General features: G+C 33.0%; 1 protein-coding gene across 1 annotated transcript in view; it reads left to right on the forward strand.

Annotated features, from left to right (window-relative positions):
* PCLO (piccolo presynaptic cytomatrix protein) overlaps positions 1-25,885 on the forward strand; it is a 272,220-nt gene that overhangs the window by 191,280 nt on the left and 55,055 nt on the right. The window contains exons 12-17 of the mRNA XM_004676888.2: positions 5,615-5,723; positions 6,268-6,335; positions 7,342-7,559; positions 14,915-14,965; positions 17,974-18,098; positions 20,459-20,485. Coding sequence (XP_004676945.1) covers positions 5,615-5,723; positions 6,268-6,335; positions 7,342-7,559; positions 14,915-14,965; positions 17,974-18,098; positions 20,459-20,485 — 598 coding nt within the window. The remainder of the gene's footprint in view (positions 1-5,614; positions 5,724-6,267; positions 6,336-7,341; positions 7,560-14,914; positions 14,966-17,973; positions 18,099-20,458; positions 20,486-25,885) is intronic.

The following is a 25,885-nucleotide window of genomic DNA, read 5'->3' on the forward strand; positions in this document are numbered from 1 at the left end:
ACTGCTATAATTTTAAAATGCAACATTTTCATGAGAGCAATTACTCTATAAGAATATCTTTTATCCAATGACCCAAAGTAATTCATATTGATATTGATAAGTTGTCCAACAGAGAGTAAATGAAATATTTTATATCAATATTACTATTTATTATGATTAAATCAAATCTGGGGGTCATTTTTAAAACCTGCTGTCATGTCAGAAACTTTAGTGTATCTGGAAACAGAGTAGTAGAGTGCAAAATTAAAAGCAATGATATCTGAGGGTTGCTTGTAGATTTAGCTAAAGCTATTACAGAAAGGTAGCTTCTACTGAGTCATTGAGCTGTAAACTGAGTTCATCGTTACTCATGTGGTATTCTGTGAGGAAATGTGTCTGTGTTCAAATTCATAGATTATTCAGATTCTTTCAGTGTCTGTGTTGCTGTTGTAGCTTGAAGCTCTTTACAAAGTTGATAAGGTTTCTGGAAAGAATATGATATTGTATTTATGGTTGAGAATAGTGATTACAGTGGAGGTGAGATTACTCTTTTTGCTGTGGTGATTTTTATTGTAGAAGTTGGCCTCTGGAATTCCCTGTTCTGAAGGAGTCTATGCTAGAGGATCTAGTTCCAGTAGTACTATTGAAAAACACATTCCTCTGCAACGTAAGGGAGGATGTTCCAAGGCAAGAAAGTCCCTTTTTCTGCTTATGCTTTTTTGGCATATGTTACAGATGGCATGGCAGGATCAAAGTTGGCGATCAAGAAACATACCACACAGATGAGTGAGCTTCCTTGTTCTTGTTCCAGGGGGATTACCAGGTACGGCTTGGTCATAAGCATGGAGATTTCTCAAAATTCTTGCAGCCTGGTGTATCATACAAACATGACACAAGGTCACAATTCATGTCGATGCAAAAATAACATATTTGGAAAACTACCTTGTTGATAGAAAAAATATAAAGTTGTAGTACCTGTCTAGTGAGTTGTATTATTTTTAGGATACAGTGATACCATTCTTACCTTACAAAGGTATTAATGATTAACTATTGACTGCCAGGACAAGAAAGATATTTCACTTCTTTATTCACTTATTTTCAAATATGTTGGAGCAAACTTGTGTCTTTTTTATTGGAGGAAAATTATTAATTACTTCTGATAGAGACATGAAGAAAACTAAATAGTTGTCCTGTTTTATGTAATATATGTTATTATATACAATACTCCAAATTCTAATTTGTCTGATGTTCACAAGAGTAGCATGCCTCAAAATATATGTGTGTACTCAAGTGAAATTTCTTCTTGGTGAACAGTTGTTTCTGTACTAAAATTTCTGGATATGTCTAATCAGTCTATGTTAGAACAGGTTACATTTTGTGTGAACTTTGGTTATTTTGGAAGCAGCCATTCAATGCTTTAGCATCTCTGATGTACAAAGAGAATGTTTTCAGAGTCAAAACAGGTTTAGATTTAAAAGCAGCTTTGATGTTTACTAACTGGATAAGTATTGTGATTTTTAGTCTTTGGCGTTCTCCTTTGGAAAATGGAAGTAATAAGTGGCAAAGTTGTTGTCAGATATAGAAATAATGTTTCATAAGCATGTAACATGGTGTTGGGTATAGCTATAAGTAGTGAAAAGACTGCTTACATTCATTTTGATAATCTGTGATGGCAGGAGAGTATTTGCTGTATTTCACTTAAATTCTGGACCCCTCATTTATGTACATGCATGGGTAATATCCACTGGTCGGCTTGAGTTCTGAACTGCAGGAAAATAGAAGCACCGTAATGGGAAAGGCAACATAGAGTCATACTCTGGGATTAATTAATCTTTGTGATGTTGGTCAAGTTCCTTATGTTCACTATTTCTTCTTTTATCTTAGTTGTACATTAAAAGGTTTCAAGACATCTCACTGTCTTAAATAAGCTAGTATGAAAGGAACTATTTTTTTTTAAAGATTTATTTATTCATACAGAACTGGGGTACAGGCCAGAGATGCTGAGGGTGAGAGGATTCACCAGGGACAGAGTGGGGAGCAGAACAGGCAGATGGAGGAAGTACACTGCTGAGGGGAGCAGCGGGCGGGCCAGGAGAGGTCTGCCACGCCATGTGGATCACCTCCTGGGCAGGCGGGGATCGAACTCATGAGGTTGTGGCCTAGGCTTCTCAGTGCAGTGCTTTAACCCGCTGTGCCACCAGGGAGGGCCCGAAAGGAACTATTTTTTTCAAACTTTGTTAAATGTAAAAGCATAATCTAGCTAAGGAAGCTATTTTGGTAAGGCAAATAAAATTATTTGTATAGATATGGCTTAATCTTTTAAAGATGTGGCTTTCTGCAAGAGCATTGGACAGTTGTAGATGTCTGCTCTCTGTATAGTATTTTAAATATAAAGCCAAAATAAATGTTAAAAAATCTATAACATACAGTGTATATCTGTTTCATGTAACTTTCTTGGTCTGTTACTCTTTGACAGTACATCTTGTTTATAAATAGAATCATGGTTAGGTGTCAGATGTCTGGCTCCCAATCTTTCTTATCAACTCCTGTTCAGTGTGACTTTTAACAAATTGCAGAAGCTCACAGAACTTCAGCATTAAATGCAAGGGATCTTCTACAAGACCCTCTAGTAATGTAGGTCTAGGGGATTGAATCTTGAAAAGAAACATGTAGACAAAGATTTGTAAGACTTAGATGGTGACAGTAGGCAAGCTATGTAAGGTAGAGTATTTATAGAAAATGGAAAGTTGGGCATTAGAATTAAGAAAGTGATACAAATTGCATGGAATGTGAGAAGAAATGAGATAAGAATGTTTGTATACAAATGAATATTAATTTTCAGGATTCCTTCCTTTCTTATATTCCTTCTTTGTTTTATATTAAGACTGACATATGCTAAAAAAATACATGGCATTGGTTGGCTTTTTAACATAGAATTTTTTAGTGACTTACTTGAATTTTAGCACATAATTCACATGTATCCAGTTTTATGTTCATAGATTTCTATTTTCTCTTAAAATTGCATAAGCTCTGATCCATATAAATGTCAAATAAATTTCTTATGAGGTGTTTTCTTATGGTAAATGCCACTGAGGTACTTATGACAGAGATAATGATCTACTAAATATTTAGTGGAATTTATATGGATTATGATCAGTATTTACATGCATTTAATTTATGAGACTTAGGTGCATTTTAAAATAGTTTATATAACTTTATAATGAACAAATGTTTTCCAAAATGTCATTGAAATGACATTATACTTAATTCTTACAACTGCAGGAACCATTATTATGAATTTCAAAGGAGAATTTGTACATTCATGTGATTATCTTAGATTCTTAGAGTATTGGTAGGGAGTAGGAAAAACAAAGGAAGGTAGATGCTATTAAATGACTTCTGTTTAAGTAGAAACAGTTTCTCTGATATTTCTGGAACCAAGCCTGTAATGAAAGAATTGGCAAAATATCTGAAACATCTGTACAATACCAACTCTGATGGAAAACAGGAAAAGGCAAGAAGTTGGTATGTCATGTATGGAATAGCAGATTATGTAGTTAATCACCTATGCATCTAGGAAAATTCTTGTTCCCTGTGTTTTTTTCAACATTTTTAATTGATTCTGAATAGTTTTCTTTTTTTTTTTTTTGTGACTAGAAGCATTTTCACTTCACTGGATAGTTTTGTTTTGTGAAAATTTTTTAAAGATTTATTTATTTATGCTTACAGAACTCGGGTACAGGCCAGAGGTATGGAGGGTGAGAGGCTTCCCCAGAGATATAGTGGGGAACCGAACAGGCAGATTTACAAAGTTCACTGCTAAGGGCCACAGCAGGGGGGTTAGAAGAGGTCTGCCACACTGTGTGGGTCAGCTCCCTGGCGGGAGATCGAACTCCCTGGCTTTGTAGAACTTCATAATGTGGTGTTTTATCAGGGAGAGCCCTGTTTTGTAAATTTACTCCCTTTTTTGAGGATGTAAGATGTAAACAAGTGTACCTTACAGAAAAAAAATATGCATCTGTTTCTTTTCATAGAAGAGTCATCTGCAAAAAAATGACAATGCTATTTATGGATCATAATATCAATTCATTTCATTTCACAATCATCTCGCCATAAATATACTCTCTCCTGACTGGGAAAAAAAAATGTTATGCATGGTGCTTTTCTTCTTCATGTGTGTTAACTTTTTTTTAAATTGGTGTTATCAATGTCTTTTATAAAATTTTCTCATTTTGTGTGTATAACAGCCTAGGATTGTTGAAATAAACCCAAAGCCCATCTGAAGATAACGTTTTCTTGGAGTAAGTTATAGAAAAGGCAATCATGTTTGTGTTATTATGAGTGCTTTTATGAACCTCTGTTGCCACTTCACTACATTAAAGTATTTTCCTTTACTTGATAGCAACTGGTATTATGTTTTTCAATGTTTATCAAAATCATTAAAACTGTCAAAGTATCAGTCATGCCATATTTACAATTTCTCATTGGTATACAATAGGGAATTTCAAATAGGCATCTGTGAAGCTCATTAAAAACTCAATTGCATATATATACATCTTAATCATATACAGTGTTGTAATCTGATGCTACCATAATAAAATATTTTTTACTTAAACACTTATTTTTCTATAAGATTTTTATTTAAATTACAATCATTGTAACATATAGACTTTTTTTTCCAGTAGACTAGTAGCATTCACAAATATTTGGGCACTGTATCTTTCTGTGGTTTCATCTAATTTGTATATATATATATTTGTGTGTGTGTGTGTGTGTAAATAAAATATATATGTATATAAATATAGATAGCTATAAAATTCACATCTAGCTCCTATTTATTGCCTCATGGTATATTAGGACTATGTGATTCATGCCAAATGTAAGCAGCTGAATTATTTTCACAGCCCCTCTGTATGGGCCAAAACCTAAATATAAAATGTTGAAATACTGTGTTACCACTATGTTTTCTTTGAAAGTTATTATTTAGATAGAGAGGGAACATGAAATGTTCTGTCAAGCAGTCTAGCAGCATGATTTACAGGACCTGGTATGCAGTGAAAATGTATGGCTCTTTGTTCAAACATGATTAAAACTTTCAAGATGTCTACAGCAAAGTGTTAAACCAAGCATGGGCCCTGCTAGTGCAAAGTTGAAGTTGTAACAGTTTCTGAAGTAGAGCTTCACAACAAAATACAAATGCTTTTTTTTCTACTACCCTTAGTCCATTATAGAATATAAAGTTTATAGAATTTAAAGTTTATACTCTTCCAGTTGCTTATTGCCTTTGAAAAAAAATTATTCATGGTTGTTTTTCCTACACCAAATTGGTCTAAGCAATGAATAGTCAATAATGTGTTTTTATGGCATGTGAACAAAATGCATGCATTGGATTATATTCAGTAGATTTTCCAAAGCACCTCTTACATGTTGTAATGATACGTTTTATCTGATCAGGTAAGTTCATGAAATTAAACTAAGCTTAATGTTGGTATTGATGTTCCAGAGAACATTGAACTGCTGTTCTGAAATGATGTGCTGGGCTGGTTTTTAAAACAAATGTTTTCTCCTGTACCCTTTAGACCCAGATTAGAAATAGCCAACATTTTTTTTTTAATACTTAAATTTATCTTTTTAGGGATGCAAGTATTGGAATGGAATGGAGTTCCTTTAACTTCTAAAACATACGAAGAAGTGCAGAGTATCATTAGTCAGCAAAGTGGGGAACCAGAAATATGTGTAAGACTGTGAGTTTTTCCCCATCTTTTTGTTTCCATTTTTTGGCTATTCATGATTCTTTTAATTTAAAATTGTTAAGGTGGAACCTTTGCCAGTCAGCAAGATTTTCCGTAATTAGAAAATAAAGTAAATATAAGTTTAATAGATTTATTGTGTTCAGAATCAAAGTCTAAATAAAGCATAGAAAGAATTCAGCTGACTTTGTTTCTGATGTCAATAGCTCTCCCTTTTCATGCATTTGTTGAAACATGTCTCATTTAAATGAAGGCCTAAACCCATTTAGATTTCATGGATGTGTGTAGTACTTCAAGATGAGTTTACATTTACTCCATAAAGATTTCACCTTAAATAATCATTTTTATCAGCTCTGACTTTTAACAGCATTGCAAATGTATATTTGATTAGAAGGGTGAGCATGCATAGAAATTGCTTTATATCATTAACCACTTCTCATTTACCTCCTGAAAAAAATATTCAGGGTAATTGGAAAAAGGGGTCTTTTGTCCAGCTTTCCTCAATTTCTTTCTTAATTTTATTTGTTTTAATTTTTAGGGACCTTAATATGCTATCCGATTCTGAAAATCCACAGCACCTGGAACTTCATGAACCACCAAAAGCTGGTAGGCATAAGCCATTAGTTCTCAAAGATGTAGATATCAGATTGGATAGAGTCCAGATGCAACTAGCCTCTAGATGAAGATTTAGAGCATAAAATGAGCTATAGGTAGATATTTATGTTTATATAAATGTAAGTACATGCAAAAGCCGTATATCTATAGTGTTGGCATTCTAGGTAAATATAATTGTACGTTGCTTTATAGAAATTCATATGAAATTCTTGCTGTTTACTTGACATTTTTAAATCTTTACAAATAAATTCATCCCATAGAATAAATTAAGACCATTAATTTTTGGTCTTATGCAATTTTTGGATAATACTTGATTCTTTCTAGCATATCTGAATTAACCTGAACCTTTTGATTTTCTCCTTATAATAAATATAACCATCATGTATTTTCATAAGTATGTGAAGGAATAGATTTACCTCTTTCTTCACAGTATAGATAGCCTATAGATTTAGATCAATTATAAGAGTATATGTATCAGTTACTCCTTTATCAAGTATTTATTGAGCACTTCCTTTGTTCAGCATAGGAAGCATTCTAAAAGTCTGGGTTATTGCACTAAAAAGAAGAATCAAAAACTAGAGGAAATCTTCACACATATGTCTAAATAAATATACTCTTGAAATTTCTTCCTTAGTCAAAAAGACATCTAAGACTTAGAGAAGACAAAAAAGCCAACCATACAAGTTAAATCATGATAAATAAAATAGATTTGTTTTTAATCATTCACACAGTTCTGTGTGTAAAACATTAAAATACATTTCTCTGAAGATAGACTGGAAATCTCCATTTCCTCTGTTACTCAGCATTATTTACTCCTCTCTGAGTCTGTGATAGTTCTTTAGAAATACATGTGTAAAGGGTACAACTTAGTTCATTTATTTTTTTAAGTTAGTCTGTACTATAAGTGATACTTTATCAGCTAGACTGCAAATAAATTCCATGACATTAAGTACTTATGAAGCTGAGAAATATGTAAAGCCATTTCATTTTGTTGTAGTGGATAAAGCAAAATCCCCAGGGGTGGATCCCAAGCAGTTGGCAGCAGAGCTCCAGAAGGTCTCTCTGCAGCAGTCACCACTGGTTCTGTCGTCAGTGGTTGAAAAAGGAGCCCACGTTCATTCAGGTCCTACTTCAGCAGGATCCAGTTCTGTTCCCAGCCCTGGGCAACCGGGGTCACCCTCAGTGAGCAAAAAGAAGCACAGCAGCAGCAGCAAGGTGAGCAGTGTTCAGAGTGACCTCTGCTTGCTTGTTTTCTTGCTCTTTATTCAGACCAAGACATAATAAAATATCATTTTTCAAAGTGCTTTTTCTTGTGATTTCTCATTTCTTAATGAGCCCCTGAAATAAACACTTTTTACTTTTCTGAGTAAACAGCTGATCAAGGTAATGGATTTCTCTGTTTCTTAAAATATTTTAGCAGTTACGAGTAACTTGAAAAATAAGTCTGATGTTTTGTATTTCCTAGTTCTTTTTCATTGTGTTTGCATAAATCTGAGCCTCTTTGTTTATGGAACATTAGCAGTATATTGTCTTTTGGGAAACAAGATATACCTTATATAGATTGCATGACAAATGGTTACAAGGGTACAAATAAAGAGAATTTAGGAATATTTTAGAATTTTATTTGTTATGTAATAATATTCAAGCTAGGAAAATCAGAGCCATATCATTGCCATTCTTAATTATATTCCCACTTCCAAAATAATGAAGTTCCTTTGATGTAAATCTTTATTTGAAAGAATGTTTCTAACACCGTTATTTCAAAGTTGTTGGAGAACATAGAATTAATATTTTAGCCTTGTAAAGGCAGTTATCAGTGTAGACAATGTGTAATATCTTCCTCATAGATTTTACTCTTAAGAGAGAAAAATTCTGTGTGATCAATAGGTACATTGGAAAAGTATGTTTTTGTTTAATGAAAAAAAGATTGTTTTAATCTGGTGAGATTATTTGGAAGAAACAGGCTATGCTTGGAGTCAAGCAACTGGAGTTCACAAAACAAAGCTTGTTTAAGTATAGGCAGTACAGATGTCACCAAAATTCCTTTTTATTCAGAAGCAATAACAAAGGTATGATGATCTTAATTACTGGGTGAAAAGTTGATTTGTTTCCAACTAAACAAAGTAAGTCTTCTCTAAAAATAATTTCAAGCTATTCAGGCAATTTCAAAATAAATTTTTAACACAGTTGAGTTTTACATGTGCAGCTATGTGTTAAATTGAAGAATTACCTAACAGGAGCTCTGTTTCGATAATTGATTAATAATCATCTGTGATAATGTTATAAATTGGTGTTACCTCAAAAAATAAAAACTATAATCATCTAAAATTCCATTATAATCATATTAATTTCTGGTTTTTGTGTTTCCATTTTATAGGAATATAATTTATAAGCATTTGAAGATAATTTCTTCATAAATGTTAGTTACTATTTCATGCAATAGTGCCTATATTTTTTATATTCTTAGATTTTTATATATACCCATTTGTTATTTAATCACTACTTGTTAGGTATGATAATTGGCTAAACACAAAATAAATCCAACAGTATCCTTAACTAAAAGTAGAAAACAGATTATGAATTTTCAAAATTCTTTCATATTAGTTCAAAATTAAGGATACTGGGTTCCTTTGATTTCATTTTTAAATACCCTTTGGTCAAATCTGCCTCAATTATTTATAGGCTTGCTTTCTCCAATTTTATATTTAGCTGGGAGCTGTCTCCTCAGCTACAAGCTGATGTTTCTTACTGCTTTCTCAATATCTCCACCTAAAAGACCTAAGTACATGACAACACAGCTAGCAGTTTCCAGACTCACCCATCATGTTTTTCCAAGTTTGTCTTGTAATCTTGAATTTCGGGAATTAACATCACATTGCCTCAGGAAATGAAATATAAATTTAAGAACATGTTGGCTCATCTTTCTTTATTCATAATAATCCAATCAGTTGCTGAATCCTGAGTTCCCATTTTCTAGTAAGTCTCTAGTAATTTTCTATCTTCTCTAAACTACCATTACCTTTTTTTTTTTAAAGATTTATTTATTTATGCATACAGAACTGGGGTACAGGCCAGAGGTGCAGGGGCAGCGAAAGGCTTCACCAGAGACAGAGTGGGGAGCAGAACAGGTAGATCTACGAAGTACACTGCTGAGAGGAGCAGTGGGTGGGTCAGGAGAGGTCTGCCTGGCCATGTGGTCACCTCCGGGGCAGGCGGGAATTGAACTCATGCGGAAGTGGCTTTAACTTCTCAGTGCTGTGCTTTAACCCGCTGCGCCACCAGGGAGGGCCCCATTACCTTTTAACATTATATTTGCCAACATTGTTGCACTCACTAATAGTAACACCACTTACCAGTTTCTTTTTCTTCTCTAAAACTTTGCTCCAACTATCTGATCTGTGACACAATGCTCTAATGGAGTCACTATACTGTTTGAAAGTTATCCCTGGTCCTGCAATGTACTAAGGGTTCGATTCTGGCTTTAGAAGGACCTCATCGATGCTTTTCCTAGGGAGATGATCACATTAAGCATAATGCTGTCAAATCTTTACTAATAGTGTTGCTCTTCGTAAATACTCTGTTTCTTAAGGCTTCCAGCTCATTCCTGCTTTCCAACACACACTTTTTGGATGGCACCTCAATGTTAGGACTTATACCTGGTACCCAAGATACAAAGATAGATAAAATTCCTCCCCTGAGTACTACTTGGACCAATGTTTCTTAAGGCATTCTCCTACTCCAGTAACATTAGTATCATCTGGGAATTGTTAAAAATGCAAAGTATTGACCTAGTCCTGCTCAACCAGAAACTTCAGGGAAGGGAACCAGCAACCTGGGTTTAAATGATTTCTTAGAATAAGTCTAATGCTTATTGCTATTTTGAAGTGCAAATCTATTTATAGAGGAAGAATGCTATGCAAACCAAGGCAATGAAGGTGTAAAATTGGAAGTCATTAAGAAGTAGAGTGAGAGCATTTAGGACAGTGGTGGTAGGAAAGTTGGTGTTAATGGACCCATTTTGGTAAAGGAGGAAAGAGGGCAACATTCCTAGCAGAGAATATAGCATGAAAAAAAAAAATTCAGAAACAGAGAATTCCACCAATAGGTAAGAAATAAAGAAGGAGCCTAGATGATTGTAAAATTAAAGTCATTATATTCCATTCCTGACTTTTACACAATTTTAAGGAAACAAAGGACCAGTGATGGACTTTAAGCAAAAGAATAACACTTACTCTGGCAAGTATTTCCATATTCTAACCCTTCCCTAAAGTCACAGGTTGTACTGTCTTCTTTCTTCCCTCCCCACAAGTGTCAGATATTGAAATGTTGTTTGTACTTACTTGTTTATCCTTCCAATAGGCTGCAGCCTTTTTAAGAGCCAAAACCATTTCTTTCTAGTTCCTAAATATACAGTAGATGGCTTGCACAAGGCAGTAACAGGATATTTATTGTGGATATGACATCAAAGGCATTTGTGTACCTGTAATGTTATGGGGGTATAACATTTGGTTTTTTTGGTAATGTGTTAACTTTTCTTGGAAAAGAATAGAATATGAAAGAGGTGTTGTGGGGCAAATATTATGAAATGATATTGACCACTTTTTGTGACACACAGTAATTCTTTTCTGTGCCCAAAATGTAACCTATGCATATTTTTGTGAAAATGTAAAACATTAGATATGTCCTACCCGTAATGTTACCCAGATGTGGCAATTGAGCAACTGGAATGTAGCTGGTCCTAACTGAGAAGTGCTATATGTGTTTATGTGTTTATTTGGCAAATTTCAAAGACTTAGTATGAAAAAAAAGAATATAACATATTATAATTGCCATATTGATTTGTGGTGAATTAACAGCATTTTGAATATATTGAGCTACATAAATTATATAAATAATGGTATAGCAATTACTTAACTTGAGATACATGTTTTAATAATGTATGTATAGTCGTAATTGAAATGTATAGTCATTAAATGCTAGTACACTTGAAGAAAACATCAGTTAACAATTCGTCTTTTTTTGTTTTTATCATTATTATTTAGCCAGTGCAGAGTTTCTGAAACATTTTTGCTGAACAAATGAGTGAATGAATTTACTTACATTTCTTGACAGATCAAAACAGAATATGCACAAAAGGCAATGCTTTATTTATCCTCCCAATCTTGAAATGTTAGAAATTATATACTGAGAGATTATAGGAACAGCAAATGATGGCCTGAAGTTTTATATCCCTGTGTCAGGAACTATGATATATGTTATATATCATATTCTTCAGATAACTTAGAGAATTAGAGTCATAACTCTCTCTTTTTAATTATATATAAGATCAATAAACTTTAAAATGTGTTAATGGAATCTAATGTATTAAAACTAAAATATTTATATTATAGTTAGCATATACATACATTTAGATATCTATAATACATCTATTGAATATTTCAAATGAGTATTCATAATTATTAATACATTAATAAAACTAAATATCTCTGAATAAATATAGGTGTAGATCATAAAAGAAATACATAATCATATTTCATATTTAAATCATGTTAATCAATACTCAAGAAACCTGAATAAAAATGTTTTTCTTTTTGGTTCCAAATTATGTAATGGCTATTTGCTAAATATGCAATGTAAGATATTAAATCATCAAAATTTTAATTGACTTGGCAATAGAATGCATATATGAAAATATAGAATTAGTTTGCTATTTTCTTCAAGTTAATTCAGTATGAATTGATCTTCAATTTTTTTTAATATCAAGTTTTTTTGTCTCTGAAATTCTGACCAAACATTCTTTAATGTCTGAATATTTTCTTCCAATTCACAATATAAATACTTTAGCTACAATATACATTAGTTTTAAGCATTCTTATAAAATACTTTCTTTTTCCCAAACTCACACTTTCATGGCACCATACAAGTCTCAGTCATTTTTTTTCATGATGTCCTTCAGTCCTGAAAAGAGTTTCAGTTACTAAGTAGTTAGAGCTAAAAAATTAGTATTTATACCCTAACATCTTAGGAAACTGTAGAACAAATACATACATAATGAAATACATTTCATCATTTTATTTCATTGTGAGCAGCTAAATTCTTTTCAATGAACTATGTGTACTGATTGGCATTGCAAACTATTCAAACCATGGAATCAGTGTAGTGCTGACACTTCCTATTCCACACTGATATGAGGGATTTTCTTTCAGTATATATATATATATATATATATATATATAAACTTATGTATACAGAAGTAGGGTACAGACCAGAGGTGCAGGGGGTGAGAGGATTCACCAGAGGCAGAGTGGGGCACAGAACAGGCAGATATACAAAGTATACTGCAGTGGACAGGCTAGGAGAGGTCTGCCACGCCATGTGGGTCACTTCCCTGGCCAGGGACCAAACTTGTTCTACTGTGGCTGTGATAGCTTCCTAGTGGTGTGCTTTAACCTGTTGCCCCACCAGGGATGGCCTCAGTATATTTTTAATCACATCATTAAAAAACAGCCTTACAAAGATATGATATCACTGAAAGGAAATTCATTGACTAGTAAAAGTATAACTACCTTGAGCTAATAGTTTGCCTGATGTATACAGATAATGCTCTTTTTTCCCATAAATTAAAATATTCTGCTGTGCCCTTTAAAGTTTACTGCCATACCCCAGAACCACTAAAAATGGTACCTCACTTTATTCTCTGTGTTATTCTATGTACATTTGATTATCATATGTCAAATGAGGTCCATTCTCAAAAACGTCAAAATTATTAATAATCACTCTGCTTTTTTGGGTCCTATTTTTAAATTTTTGTCTCAGTTACTCACCAGTTTACCTGCAATGAAATAAAAGAATAGCTGGCTTTAGTAAACTCCCCATCTTTAATTGAGATATAGTTTCAGGCACTGTGTGGTTGTCTTTCTCTTGATTCAGTTTTATTGTTTCAAGACTTCAGCAATCAAGTACATTTTTTTTTTTTTAAAGATTTTATTTTATTTGTGCATACAGAGCTGGGGTACAGGCCAGAGGCTCAGGGGCAGCGAGAGGCTTCACCAGAGACAGAACGGGGAACAGAACAGGCAGATCAACGAAGTACACTGCTGAGGGGAGCAGCGGGCGGGTCAGGAGAGGTCTGCCACGCCATGTGGTCACCTCCGGGGCAGGCGGGAATCGAACTCAAGAGGAAGCGGCTTTAGATTCTCAGTGCTGTGCTTTAACCCGCTGCACCACCAGGGAGGGCCAATCATTTTAAGAAAATATTAGTATTCAGTACTTAGAGTAACAGTTTATCACTTGCCACCAGACTCAGTATTTATAAGAGCTTTTTTTTTTATTAAATGGGCTGAAATAATAAAAGGATATGTGACTTACAAAATTTAGCCCTTACTCTAAACTTTGTCAGTGATTGAATTCTTTTAATACTTTAGTTATTTCACCTAACATGACCTATGTGGAACATAGCTGCCTTATTTTGACAACTTACATTTCTAGATTAAAAATATGAAGAAAAAAGATAGTAAGTATAACAAGCCTAAGTATGTTGGACCTTTCTTCTTTCAGTTATTAAAGCCAGCCAACATGAGGCTTCCTGGTGGTGCAACGGGTAAGAACATAGCACTGCAAACTGGCTACAGCCTCTTCAGTGCAAGTGCAATCCCGGAGGTGACCCACATGGCCTGGCAGAACTCTCCTGGCCTGCCTGCTGCTCCCCTCAGCAGTGTACTTGGTCAATCTGCCTATTCTACTCCCCGTTCTATTTCTGGTGAATCCTGTCATCACTCCTGCACCTCTCGTCTGTATGCATAAATAAATAAAACTTTCAGCCATGATTATGTGCATGTAGGAAAATAAAGTAATAACCTGGTCACCATTTTAATAATTCTCTTTGTTGGTACACATTACCCGAAATTCAGAGACATCATCTCCTGTTTTATACAAATACTCCAAGTCAGGAATCAGGCATTTAAGCAAGTCAGGAATAAGACATTTATTTGGAACTGTGAATCAGTTTTCCAGATAATTTCTAACTGTTTTTAAGGCTCAGCTGACATACAATTAATTAAGGAAATGAAATCGTGTGTGGAGTGGGATGAAATTTTAATTAAGGACTGTGAAATATTCAGAAATTATTGCCCTGTACTCTCTCTGTAAGGGAGCAGGAAGGTGCTGAGCAGCCAACAAGGGAGTACAAGAACAGACATTTGACCTGTGCCTCTGAGCAGCTTTTTACAAAAATACTGTTTTTCATTACTATACTGATCTTTAATATCATTAAATATTTAAATTGAGGACTTTAAACCAAAGTATTCCCTTAGTCATTTTGTTAAGTAATTGAGAATATATTACTGCAGGACTAACTGTATAGCTCCAAAACAATAAGTTATAGTTCCAAAATGAAAAATAGATTTATGTATCTGGAAAATTAAATATGTAGTGAGAAGTAGCTGCCAAATGAATGAAATCTATTTTCCAGGCAGTGTCCTCCGACCAAGTAGAAATTAACTTCATAAGGCAATTGAAATGATAAATTCTATGAATGCTCTGTCCATTAATGTTTATTTTTAATATTACAGTGTACTGATGCAACAAAGATTGTCTCTCATCCAATTACGGGAGAAATTCAGGTATGAGTGTTTTCTAAAAAAAATCATAACTTTTTGGGCTTTTTCACTTATGTATTGAGATCATTTTTGGGCTCTTTCACTTGTGTATTGAAATTGTAAACACCCTTTTGGCATCTTATTTTATGGCACATATGTGTTTTCCTATAAAGAAAAAATACAGTTTTGGAAAATAGTATTTTAAGACAAGTATATATTTTTATGAATAATATATAATTTTATATATACTTTTCAAACTATCTGACATGTTAACAGTAGCAACATTTTATACTACTTTCATTAGCCTAATGTTGTCTTCTTCCTTTAATCAACAAAAACTGCTGGATATTTTATTTAGCAAATGAACTATATCAATAGCTAACAAATTTTTACTTATATGTTGGTTTCCTATTATGTAAACTAAAGTATTTAACATATAAAATACATATTTTATACATATTGTGTAATATATATTTTATAAAATGTTTTCTATTTTATATTCTATGCAGGTGTGTAAATACAGCATGTTAAATATTGAACATTAAATATTGCTAAATAATTACTGAAGATTCTTCTAGAACAGTATTCTACATACTGGAGCTCATAGCAGTTTATAATTTTTATGAAATTAGTTTAGAGGGTTTTGACCCAGAAAACAGAAGAAAAATTATATAAAACACCATCTTTTTTAGTTTGTATATCTCTTTCTGTGCCATGTATTACATCTTGACATTTATTTATTAACATAGGTTTTAATTTTAAAAAAGTCAGAAAACCTGTACTCTAGATGAAAAGTAATGAAAGGTAGATAAGTAGAAAGAGAATTAACACAATATAAAAAAAAAGATCCATTTGAAGGTAGTAAATTTCACATAAGAAAAAGTAAACTGTAAGTCTTAGCTGCATCTCCAACACATTCTAGAGGTGATTTTTATAAATAACTTCACAAAGTATAACTAACTTGAGATTTATACAGGAAGTGTGTTCCTGGAAAAAGAAATGTTGCAGGGAAAGGCACTGCTGCCAAAGATAATGGGTGAAAATATCAGTATGCTGCTCCTTCCCTGTGAAGATAAGTGGCGACTTAATTTTAAAACTTTGCATACAAACCTGGAGGTGTCAGCCTCTATAATAGGGATATCAGTGTAAATATTTTTGTAAGGGAGAGACTAATTGAAAGGAATATGTAATAAAAATCCATACAGCTCTGGCCTACAGGAAAGATTACAGAGAGAACAATAAGGCAATCAATTAAATGATTATCTGGGCTCATACTGACAAAAGGAAAAGTAGAGCGTGACAGTGTAAACAGTGAAAGGAACAGACCATGGACATCTTCTGAAGGAACCAGAAGCTCAGAGCCACAGCTTTGCTATTGCAGAGCTGCCGCCTGTGTCTGGAAAGCCTGCTGTCACCAGACTTGACCTTCTTCATTTTAGTTCTTATTTTCCTCTCCCCTGGGCAGTAAAATTTAGTTCAATTGTAGAAACTTACTCTGCCAATATTCCTTTTTAATTTGGGATATTTTCTTAATAGCAGTGATTTCAATTATCTTCCCCTAGTAAAGTCTTATTCTACATAAAACATCAGGCCAACACCCCACCATGAATCCACCAGCCTCTGAGATGCTCTGATTCAGGCTGTCATTCTCTCTGGGGTGTTTAAGCATTCTCTAAAGTCCTACAGAGTACATTTTGGAAAACAGTCTCTCTTCAGAAACCTACAAGTTTTCATTTCAGGTAAAAAAAAAAAATGTGCTGGTATCTGATCAATTTAAAAGTCTCTTGTCAGGGAAAAGAGAAAAGGGGGTAGACTTTCTCCTTGAAGATCCCGGAGCCTGTTCTAGATCTCAGTGATATCAATTGCAGGGTGTTTTTACCTTACATGTCACTGCCCTGTTAAAGCACAGTGACTATGCTGTAAACTTCTCACTTCTCTTTATTTCACTTTGCTGTATGTTTCTTGTTGCTTTTATGATAGAGAAACTCTGGACTCTTCTGGTTGAAAAAGACATTTGAAATGCGTTTTTTTTTTGCCAGAAAATATAACCAAATCAAAATCATGCTGAAAATATAAATTATTTTAATTACCAGAAATCAGTGAATAGGACTTACCTAAATCATCCCATGTTCAGCATAAGCAGTATATCTGTTTTGTTAAAACTATGTAATCAGTTGGATTAATTGAATTTCTCCTTTGAAACCTAGGGAACCTCCTTTCTGTTATTTGATAAACAAAAGCAACACCCAACAGAATTAAGGCTCATTCCAAATGATGTTAATGGAATCTTTCAACTTTCAAGGGGAAAATTTTGTTGATTTGATAATTTTAAATTATGCAGGCTTCTCAATATTTATTTGAATTGTAAATCTCTTACTATTCAATGACAATTATGCAATAACCATTTTACCTCTCTGCGGCAAAGTGTCTTCTTTCCTTTTTAGCTTCTGAAATTAAAAACAAGATTTTATTATGCTCATCTCTATTTAAAAAGCATCTCAGAAAAAAAGAGATATGTTTAACATTGGGTAATATAATACAGGAAATTGAAAACCTCTACATTCTTAAATATTCTTAATTTTCAATATTGACAGCTTTCCTTTTAAATAATAATTTTACCTATTGCTAGTTATTTGATAAAAAGCAGATGACATTTTCTTTAAAAGTTATCATTCTTCAAACATTTTCAAAATTAGTTGTGTTAATGAATGTTAATAACATTTGATATTTTCTATAAGGTAGAAATTTAGTTTAAAAATACAATCACAATTCACTATATAAATGAATTTTATACATGCTAGGTCTTCACTTAGAAAATCTAAGCAGCATGTTTACTCATAATTAGCATGAACTTGGAAGCTCCCAATTAAATTAGAAAGTAGCTGGTCTGTTCAGTTTCAAAAAAAAAGGAATGTGTGTTGATATTCTATATGAGAATTCAAAGTTACTGGTATAATACTGACTTATCAGGTACTCTATGTTTTTATTTTCTAATGTATAATGTTCACAAGGTATTTTGCTGCACTTTTCAGCTTCAAATCAACTATGATCTTGGAAATCTCATAATACACATTCTCCAAGCAAGAAACCTTGTCCCTCGAGACAACAATGGTTATTCCGACCCTTTTGTTAAAGTATACCTACTTCCTGGGCGAGGGTAAGTAATGAGACAATGCCTTGTTTAAGTATGGGATCCCATGGTTTAAAAAATAGCAATGGTGTCTTCTAGGCTCTAATTTCAAAAGACTAATGTATTTTCTGTAGTATTATACACATTTTATTTATTTATAACTAATAGATGAGGTGGCATTAATATTTTATAATTAAATCTTAAAGAAATCTGGAATTACTGAGTTCATGATAAAACCTGACTCAATGAGAACAATCAGCTTGCTGATTTGGGAAAACACTCCTGCTATAGATTGACTCAAATCATTTAAGAAATCATAACAGATTTAAAGAATATGCTTATATTCCTAAACTCCTGGGTGAAATCAGTGTTCATGGACTATAAATTCCTATTTTACAGAACATGTATATTATTAAATTACTTAAATATTCAGTAAGTGGCTTCTTGTGTTCTTATTTATATGCATATTTTCAAATCAGTGTTTTAAAATTATGAACATAAAGAATCAAGAGTAATATTTGAAACATTGATATTGGTAAATTAATGAAAATCACAACTTTATATCTCTTGTGTCATATGTAAATTGTTCATATAAAGCAAGTGCTTTTTGGTGATGTTTAATTTTTACATAATAAATGCAAATTGATATGGTCTGGTATTTTAATCTAAATCAGTACACAAGATAGTTTCAAAATAGTGAATTTTGAGCCTATTGGTGATGTATTATATCTGGACAAAGACTAGACAAATTAACATTGTGGAAATGTAAATAATTAACAATTAGGCACATAATAAAAAAATTGAGGGCTTCTTACTTTGAAGACTTTTTTTTTCTCCATTTAATGCAATGGTGACATTTGAATAATACTTTTTACTTGCAAATTTCCAGTTGTATAAGGTAGAAAATATGACTGAATTGCCCTTCATGTGTCCATTACTCAGCATGGATAATTGTCAGTGGTTTTCTTTTTTACCCTCATATATTCCCTCCATCTCGCTTATCTCACTTACTGTGACATTTGTTGCAAATATTTTAGTATATATTTCTAAAACATAAGGATTCATTTTTTAAATAGTAACAGTATAGCATATCACCATCATACGTTTAAATAATTTAACTTCCTCAGTTGTCTCATAATATTCTAGTTGCTTTGATATTCTATTGAAATGTATACAATACTTTTATCTATCCATCACAGAATGCATATTTTTTTCAAGTGCACATGAAACATTCACCAGGATAGACTGTTTTGAGCCAAAAAACAAATCTCAACAAATTTAAAAACACTGGAATTGTTTCTGTTTAGATTTGCTTTTTATTAGTAATATCACCATGGACAGATAACTGGTTTCCAAAATTCAGTTTCCTGTTGATACTGAATGCAACTGTAAGCAGAACCATAATTTTTAGTTTGTCAAGGGAATCAAATTAGATAATACTTAGAAAATATTTCCCAAATTGCCAGGTGCTATATCAAATTCAGTACACAGCCTTTAATTTCATTCTCCCCTATAATTTTATTCAAAAAGTCAGAGTTGTTGGTGTTGTTATTCTAGTTTGAGTTTATTGAGTTTAATTTATAGAGATCATCAGCTAGCTACTTAGCTTTGGAAAAAGACTTGTTTTATATTAATTTGCATCTTTATTATATATAGTTATAACTAATTTGGCTACATATTTTAACTTGAGTATAGCAACAACAAACTGAACTTCATTGTGCCTTTGATTTGGGTCATTGGACTTTCTGTGTTGTTTAATCACAAGTTTACAAGACAAGAGAAAATCCCTGCCAGGGTATATTCAATAATTAGCATTTGTTAATGAATAAAAGAAACTGACATTTACCTTCCCTAATAATACCCTGGAGAATTGCCTTTTACACTATCAGGGAATGTCTATCCTTTATGTACTATATGATATATATTTCTTTTAGGATATCACACTTGAATAACCAGAAAAGGCAAGTAACAAAGTAACATAAATGTGTCAGCTCAGCTGGTGTCAGTGACAGGAAAACATAGAAACTATAATAAAATGAATGAGTTTTACACTGAAAGCTATCCTCCTGCACTCTGGCAAGTAAGGCATGTCTGCTGGGTAGGATTTCGTCCTAAGGCAGCTAATAAGCTACTGCTATTCATTTCCTCATCCTTCCATTAGATTTTTCCTACTTATTACAATGACCAAGGCAATGGGGCTTACTATACATGAGTGGTGTTATTTTCAAATTCATTCGAATATTTTTTTCTCTGTGTGGTCTATGTTATGGTTAGATCCTCTAATTATTATTCTATTTTCTTCCTTATTTCTGTTCCTAACTTTTTTTCTTCCTATCTTTCCTACTTTCCTGTTATACCCTTCACTCTCGCTCTTGGAATCAATGCAGTCAAGTCATGGTTGTCCAGAATGCAAGGTAGAGTTGGTTCTATTTCAGTGTCAAGCTATGCTGTAATGTCTAGAGTTCTTTATTTGTCTTTTTGCAAACACTTCACCTGCATTTTAACTTGGGCTATTCTTCTCCATGTTAGTAGCTATTGAATTATACTAATAGCAAATCTTTCTTACCGCATTTGTAAACAGGTTTCATAGTTATGCAGTAGAATACAGAAGTTTGGAAAACACTGGAAATCACCTGAATTTAGATAGAACTAATGTTTTCATTTATAATCTGAACTAAGTTCATTTACCTTCTCATATGGCTTAAATTCTCTTGGGTCTTATAGTATAATTTTTTAAATCTAGACTCCTTTTCAAAAGGCATTAACTGATTTCTAGATGTCAGTACTAGGTAAGCATCTCATCTAAAGACAAGAGTTGCCTGCCCTCTTTCCCTCTGGTTGGCCTGATTTTGAAATATTTCCACGTACTTATACCTTCTACACCACAAAAAGTATTGTTATATAATACAGGATACCATAATCTTACTACTTTCATGCAAAGAAAACAACATAAGACCATCTTCCTCTGTAGAGTAGGAGGGAACAAATTCTCTGGTATCTCGCAATGTTGCATTTTACTTTGTCAGCTAAGACTGTCAGGGCATAGCCAAATCATTCTTCTGTACATCTCACAATGTTACAAATTATGTTAACTGCTGTTCAGTGGGGAGGTAAATCCTGTATCACCTGTAGCAATAAGGTCATGTGAATTTTGATTCTACCCAGAATATTAATGGGTTTGTTTTTATATGTGACATTAAAATTTGTTATCTTTACTAGTACTAATGAACTGAGACTCAATTGAGGTTGTTTATGATTTTTAAAGGCATAAACATTTAAATATTTCAAATAGAATTAGTCACCTTAGCTTTTCCAGTACCCCCAAATTTTTATGTCCTCCTAGACATATAATTATAAATAAGATTTATAAAAATTTTAAATAAAATTTGTCATTGAGAGGTATTGCTTATTATGACTGGTTCTCTCATCTCAGTATACTATGTAGGTTTTCCAGACAGTTTGACAAATTATTACTCTATAAATTAGAAGTATCATTTTAAGTTTGGTATTACCACTTTCTTCAGAATGTCTTCATCTTTTATGTAAGAACTAGTGGGAAATTATGTGACAGTAATATCTATATTTTACATAGAGCATATTTTATAAATACAAATAATGATGTAAGGACCTGGTTATGTATTGGGCAATAATTTAGAAGATCTAGAAGTCACTTTAACATCATATCTTTCATCTAGAGTTCACTTTCATCATCTCTTAGAGAACTGTCACTATGAGAAGGAATTTTAGTGATGAGGTACTGACAGTGTAAATTAGACCAAGGAGGCATTGAATGAAATCATTAAGAATTTGGATTTGAATTTTAGCACTGATACATTATTTCTGTAAAATAATGTCTGCTGCTAAACTGAATTAGCAGTAACCCCCTGAGATGATTTCTAAGAAATAAATGGAAAAATGCATCATCAGTGATACACATAATTTCTCAACAAATGGCAGTTGCTGTTATTCCTAGTAATACATATAGTAAATTTCATGTAGCCATAATCAGATATTTGGGGGGGGAAAAAAAGGTATAGAATACTTTCTACTCATCTATACCAAATTATTTAATCAAAATATTTAAGATTATCTAGTAAGAATTTCACTGGTACTGTTTTCTTATCGCCCTCCATTTTTCCTTCCCCCCTTTTGATTAATGGACACCTAAGTTCTAAAAGCCCAACAGTCAGTCATGATGAGGTAAAAGAAAGAGCAGGTAAGAAAGACTAAGGAGTCCATGTACTTCTGGACTCTTGTTCCTGAGTAAATAAGAAGTGGAGATGAGCATGTCTGAAGGATTTCATTCTGGTTTTCTCTCATCACACTGCTCAGCACGGTTCAGGCTTTCCCTGTTAATGAGATGTTGTGATTTCACTCTAGCTATCATGATACTGAGAAGCCCAACTCCTGGCTAATCTTCTGGCTGACATAAACACCGTATTAGTATATCACAATATGTCCCCACAGACTTATGTAAAACAAGTACAGAGTTGTACATATTTACAATTCAGAGGCAAAATCAGTTAAAAGATTTTAAAATACTAATCTGTTTCAAGAATCTATCAGTAACTATTTAGCACAAACTGCTCTAGATACTATGCTAGGTGATGGGACTAGGTTTGACAAAACAGTCAACAGTGATAGTCTGTGAGCAGAGGCCTAAGAGTACAATAAGAGGCCACAACTCACTGTCCCACAGGAAAACAGAACTTGGGGTATGCTCTTTGCCTCTTTCTAAATTAAACGAAACACCCTCAAGGACTAATATTGCAAATAATTGTGTGTATGTGTATGTATCCTTATGGTGCTCATTTTTCCAATAAAGAAATAGACTTTTCCAACAAAGGGACATTTTATAATAAATGAAGACCTTCACTGTTTTAGACAATTCCATGAACTTTAAATACTGAGAAGTCATGCTGTACCCTTGTTTCTCAATTTTTCCTCTGAAATTAAAAAGAGAAATTCAGAGAACTGTTTATTTTTTTTCCTTCTGGTGTAGAATGAATTGAATTTCAAGTATCCTTTATCCTTAAAAGCAGTTTACTTTTGAGAAAATAACTAACCAGTAATTTAAACAATGAAAGAAGAAATTGTCAAAATTTCAAAGTAATAAAGGTTTAGATGTTTTTTAAGTGGTTTTTTTTTAATCTTACTTGACTTTATTTTCCCTTATGAAGAAATTTCTCTAATTACTACATATGGCCTGTTTGTCCTACCATAAGATCGTCATTATAGTCTTTCCATGAGGTAATACAGAATATTTACTAGAAGGAAGGAAACGGAAAATGAGTCACATTTCTCAACCTTAATTTGTGCTCACACTCAACAATCCTCCTGGCCATCTTCAACTTGTAAATTCACAGGATTTAATGTGATATGAGAATTATGGAGAGCTTACAGTTGGGTAAAGTGGAAACATAGCCTATTGGGATCATGTGCAAGATGTTCAGAAGATGGTAATTATGAAAGTGTTACTGAAGGAATAATGTTGTGCAGCCATTGTCAGAATCAGGAAATTCAAATGCTAAAAAAGTGCCGAGTATGTCACTGGCATTTACACAGGTCTACTAGGGCTGTGGAGGCAAGCTGGGGTGTAAGTTGTAGCTACCTCCATTATTTGTAAAACCAATAGTAACTTGAATTTGGAGAGAACTGGAGACTCAGAATCAATAGATTTTCTACAAATGAACATCTACAGTTTTTCCCAATTTATGTTGCTTCTATCTGGGCAAAAATAAATATTTTTAATAGTTATCCCTGGTTGTTCCAAAATAATTTCCTAAAGTTATACCCTTCAGGGTTTCCCTAAGCAACTCTAAAACTGGACTAATTTTACTACATTTGTTATATGTAATTTACATAGTATACTGAATATACATAAAAGTTGAAGTGAAAAACATGATGATGTGAAGAAGAAAAACAGACACTTCCACTAATGAAGCCTACAATTAAGAAAATTAATGGGTCGTTCATATTTTATGAAGCCCTAATTGAGTTTGCATAGTATATACATCAAAGTAAAAAATCAGTATCATATGTTTAAATACTGGCCCTTTGAGTTAGTAACGCTACAACCTTGCCCACATGCCTTAATTTCTCTGAGCTTCATTGTTGTTGGTTTTTATACCTATAAAGTAGAAAAATAATATTTGTCTTGGAGTTTCTTTGAGGATTAAATAAGTCAACACATGAAACCCACTTAGAATTCCATCTATAAGAGAGTAACGTTTAATAAAAGTTATTTTTTTTAATGGGCATACTTTTATAAAGTGCTTTTCATGCATGAGTCAAGTATACATTGATATGTCAAAATTAAGTAAGGATTTTTTAGTAATACGTTTTAATAGAGCACAGTTCCTGGTTCACAGTTTACCCATTAATTTTCACATATATATATGTGAAAACAATAAATATTCATGTGAAAAATTATACAAATTTTGCATACATATATATGAAGATGGTAACTAATAAATTCTTTAAAGACATTGCAATTATGCAGACTATGTTTAAATTGACAGAATTTTAGTATGTTTGGATTTGACATTAATTTCTATCTTACCTCTTGTAAAAGTAATTTTATGCATACAATTTTTCAGAATTAAAAAAATAACTTTACTACCACTAATTATATTATGGATATTATCCTTAATGTTTTTTCATATCATATCGCCTTGATAACTATGTCCAAAACAAATAGAATTTTTAAAATTCATTCTATCATGTGTTTTTCTTCTAAGTATACATGTATAATAGGACAAACAAGCTTGCTATTAACTTGAGGCCTTTTACATTTTTCTTATGTCATCATTTAAAAAAAATCAAATAGATAAAATATAAAAGGACACAGTTTATCAAAAATAATTTTATATTTTTATTATAATTTAGTAACTTCTAATTTAATGAATATTACAAAAATAACATATAACTGTGTTCTTGTCATCAGTATTATCAAATCTTAACAGTCTTCTGCATTGGCTTGTTTTTAAATAAAAAATATTTTGAGGCCCTCCCTGGTGGCGCAGCAGGTTAAAGCACAGCACTGAGAATCTAAAGCCACTTCAGCATGAGTTCGATTCCCGCCTGCCCCGGAGGTGACCACATGGCGTGGCAGACCTCTCCTGACCCGCCCGCTGCTCCCCTTAGCAGTGTACTTCGTCGATCTGCCTGTTCTGCTCCCCACACTGTCTCTGGTGAATCCTCTCACCCTCCGAATCTCTGGCCTGTACCCCGGTTCTGTATAAATAAATAAATCTTAAAAAAAAAAAAATATTTTGAGGGCCCTCCCTGGTGGCGCAGCAGGTTAAAGCACAGCACTGAGAATCTAAAGCCACTTCAGCATGAGTTCGATTCCCGCCTGCCCCGGAGGTGACCACATGGTGTGGCAGACCTCTTCTGGTCTGCCTGCTGCTCCCCTCAGCAGTGTACTTCGTCGATCTGCCTGTTCTGTTCCCCACTCTGTCTCTGGTGAAGCTTCTCACCGCCCTGGAGCCTCTGGCCTGTACCCCAGATCTATATGTACAAATAAATCTTAAATATATATATATAATATATATAATATAATATATATAATATAAATATATATAATATATATAATATAATATATATAATATAAATATATATAATATAAAATATATATATGTATACTCTTGAAGGCCTCTGAAACTATTCACCTGAGATAACCACTAAATCACATTTTTAAATTCCTACAGCTATCCTTTCATATAAATGTACATTTGTTGTACATGTATAGATGTATGGATAAATACCTTAAAATATTCACGTGATTTTAATTTTGTAACATAATAGCTTAC

This window comes from Condylura cristata, unplaced genomic scaffold (assembly GCF_000260355.1).
Source record: "Condylura cristata isolate star-nosed mole 26May11 unplaced genomic scaffold, ConCri1.0 scaffold00005, whole genome shotgun sequence".
Classification (NCBI taxonomy): Eukaryota; Metazoa; Chordata; class Mammalia; order Eulipotyphla; family Talpidae; genus Condylura; species Condylura cristata.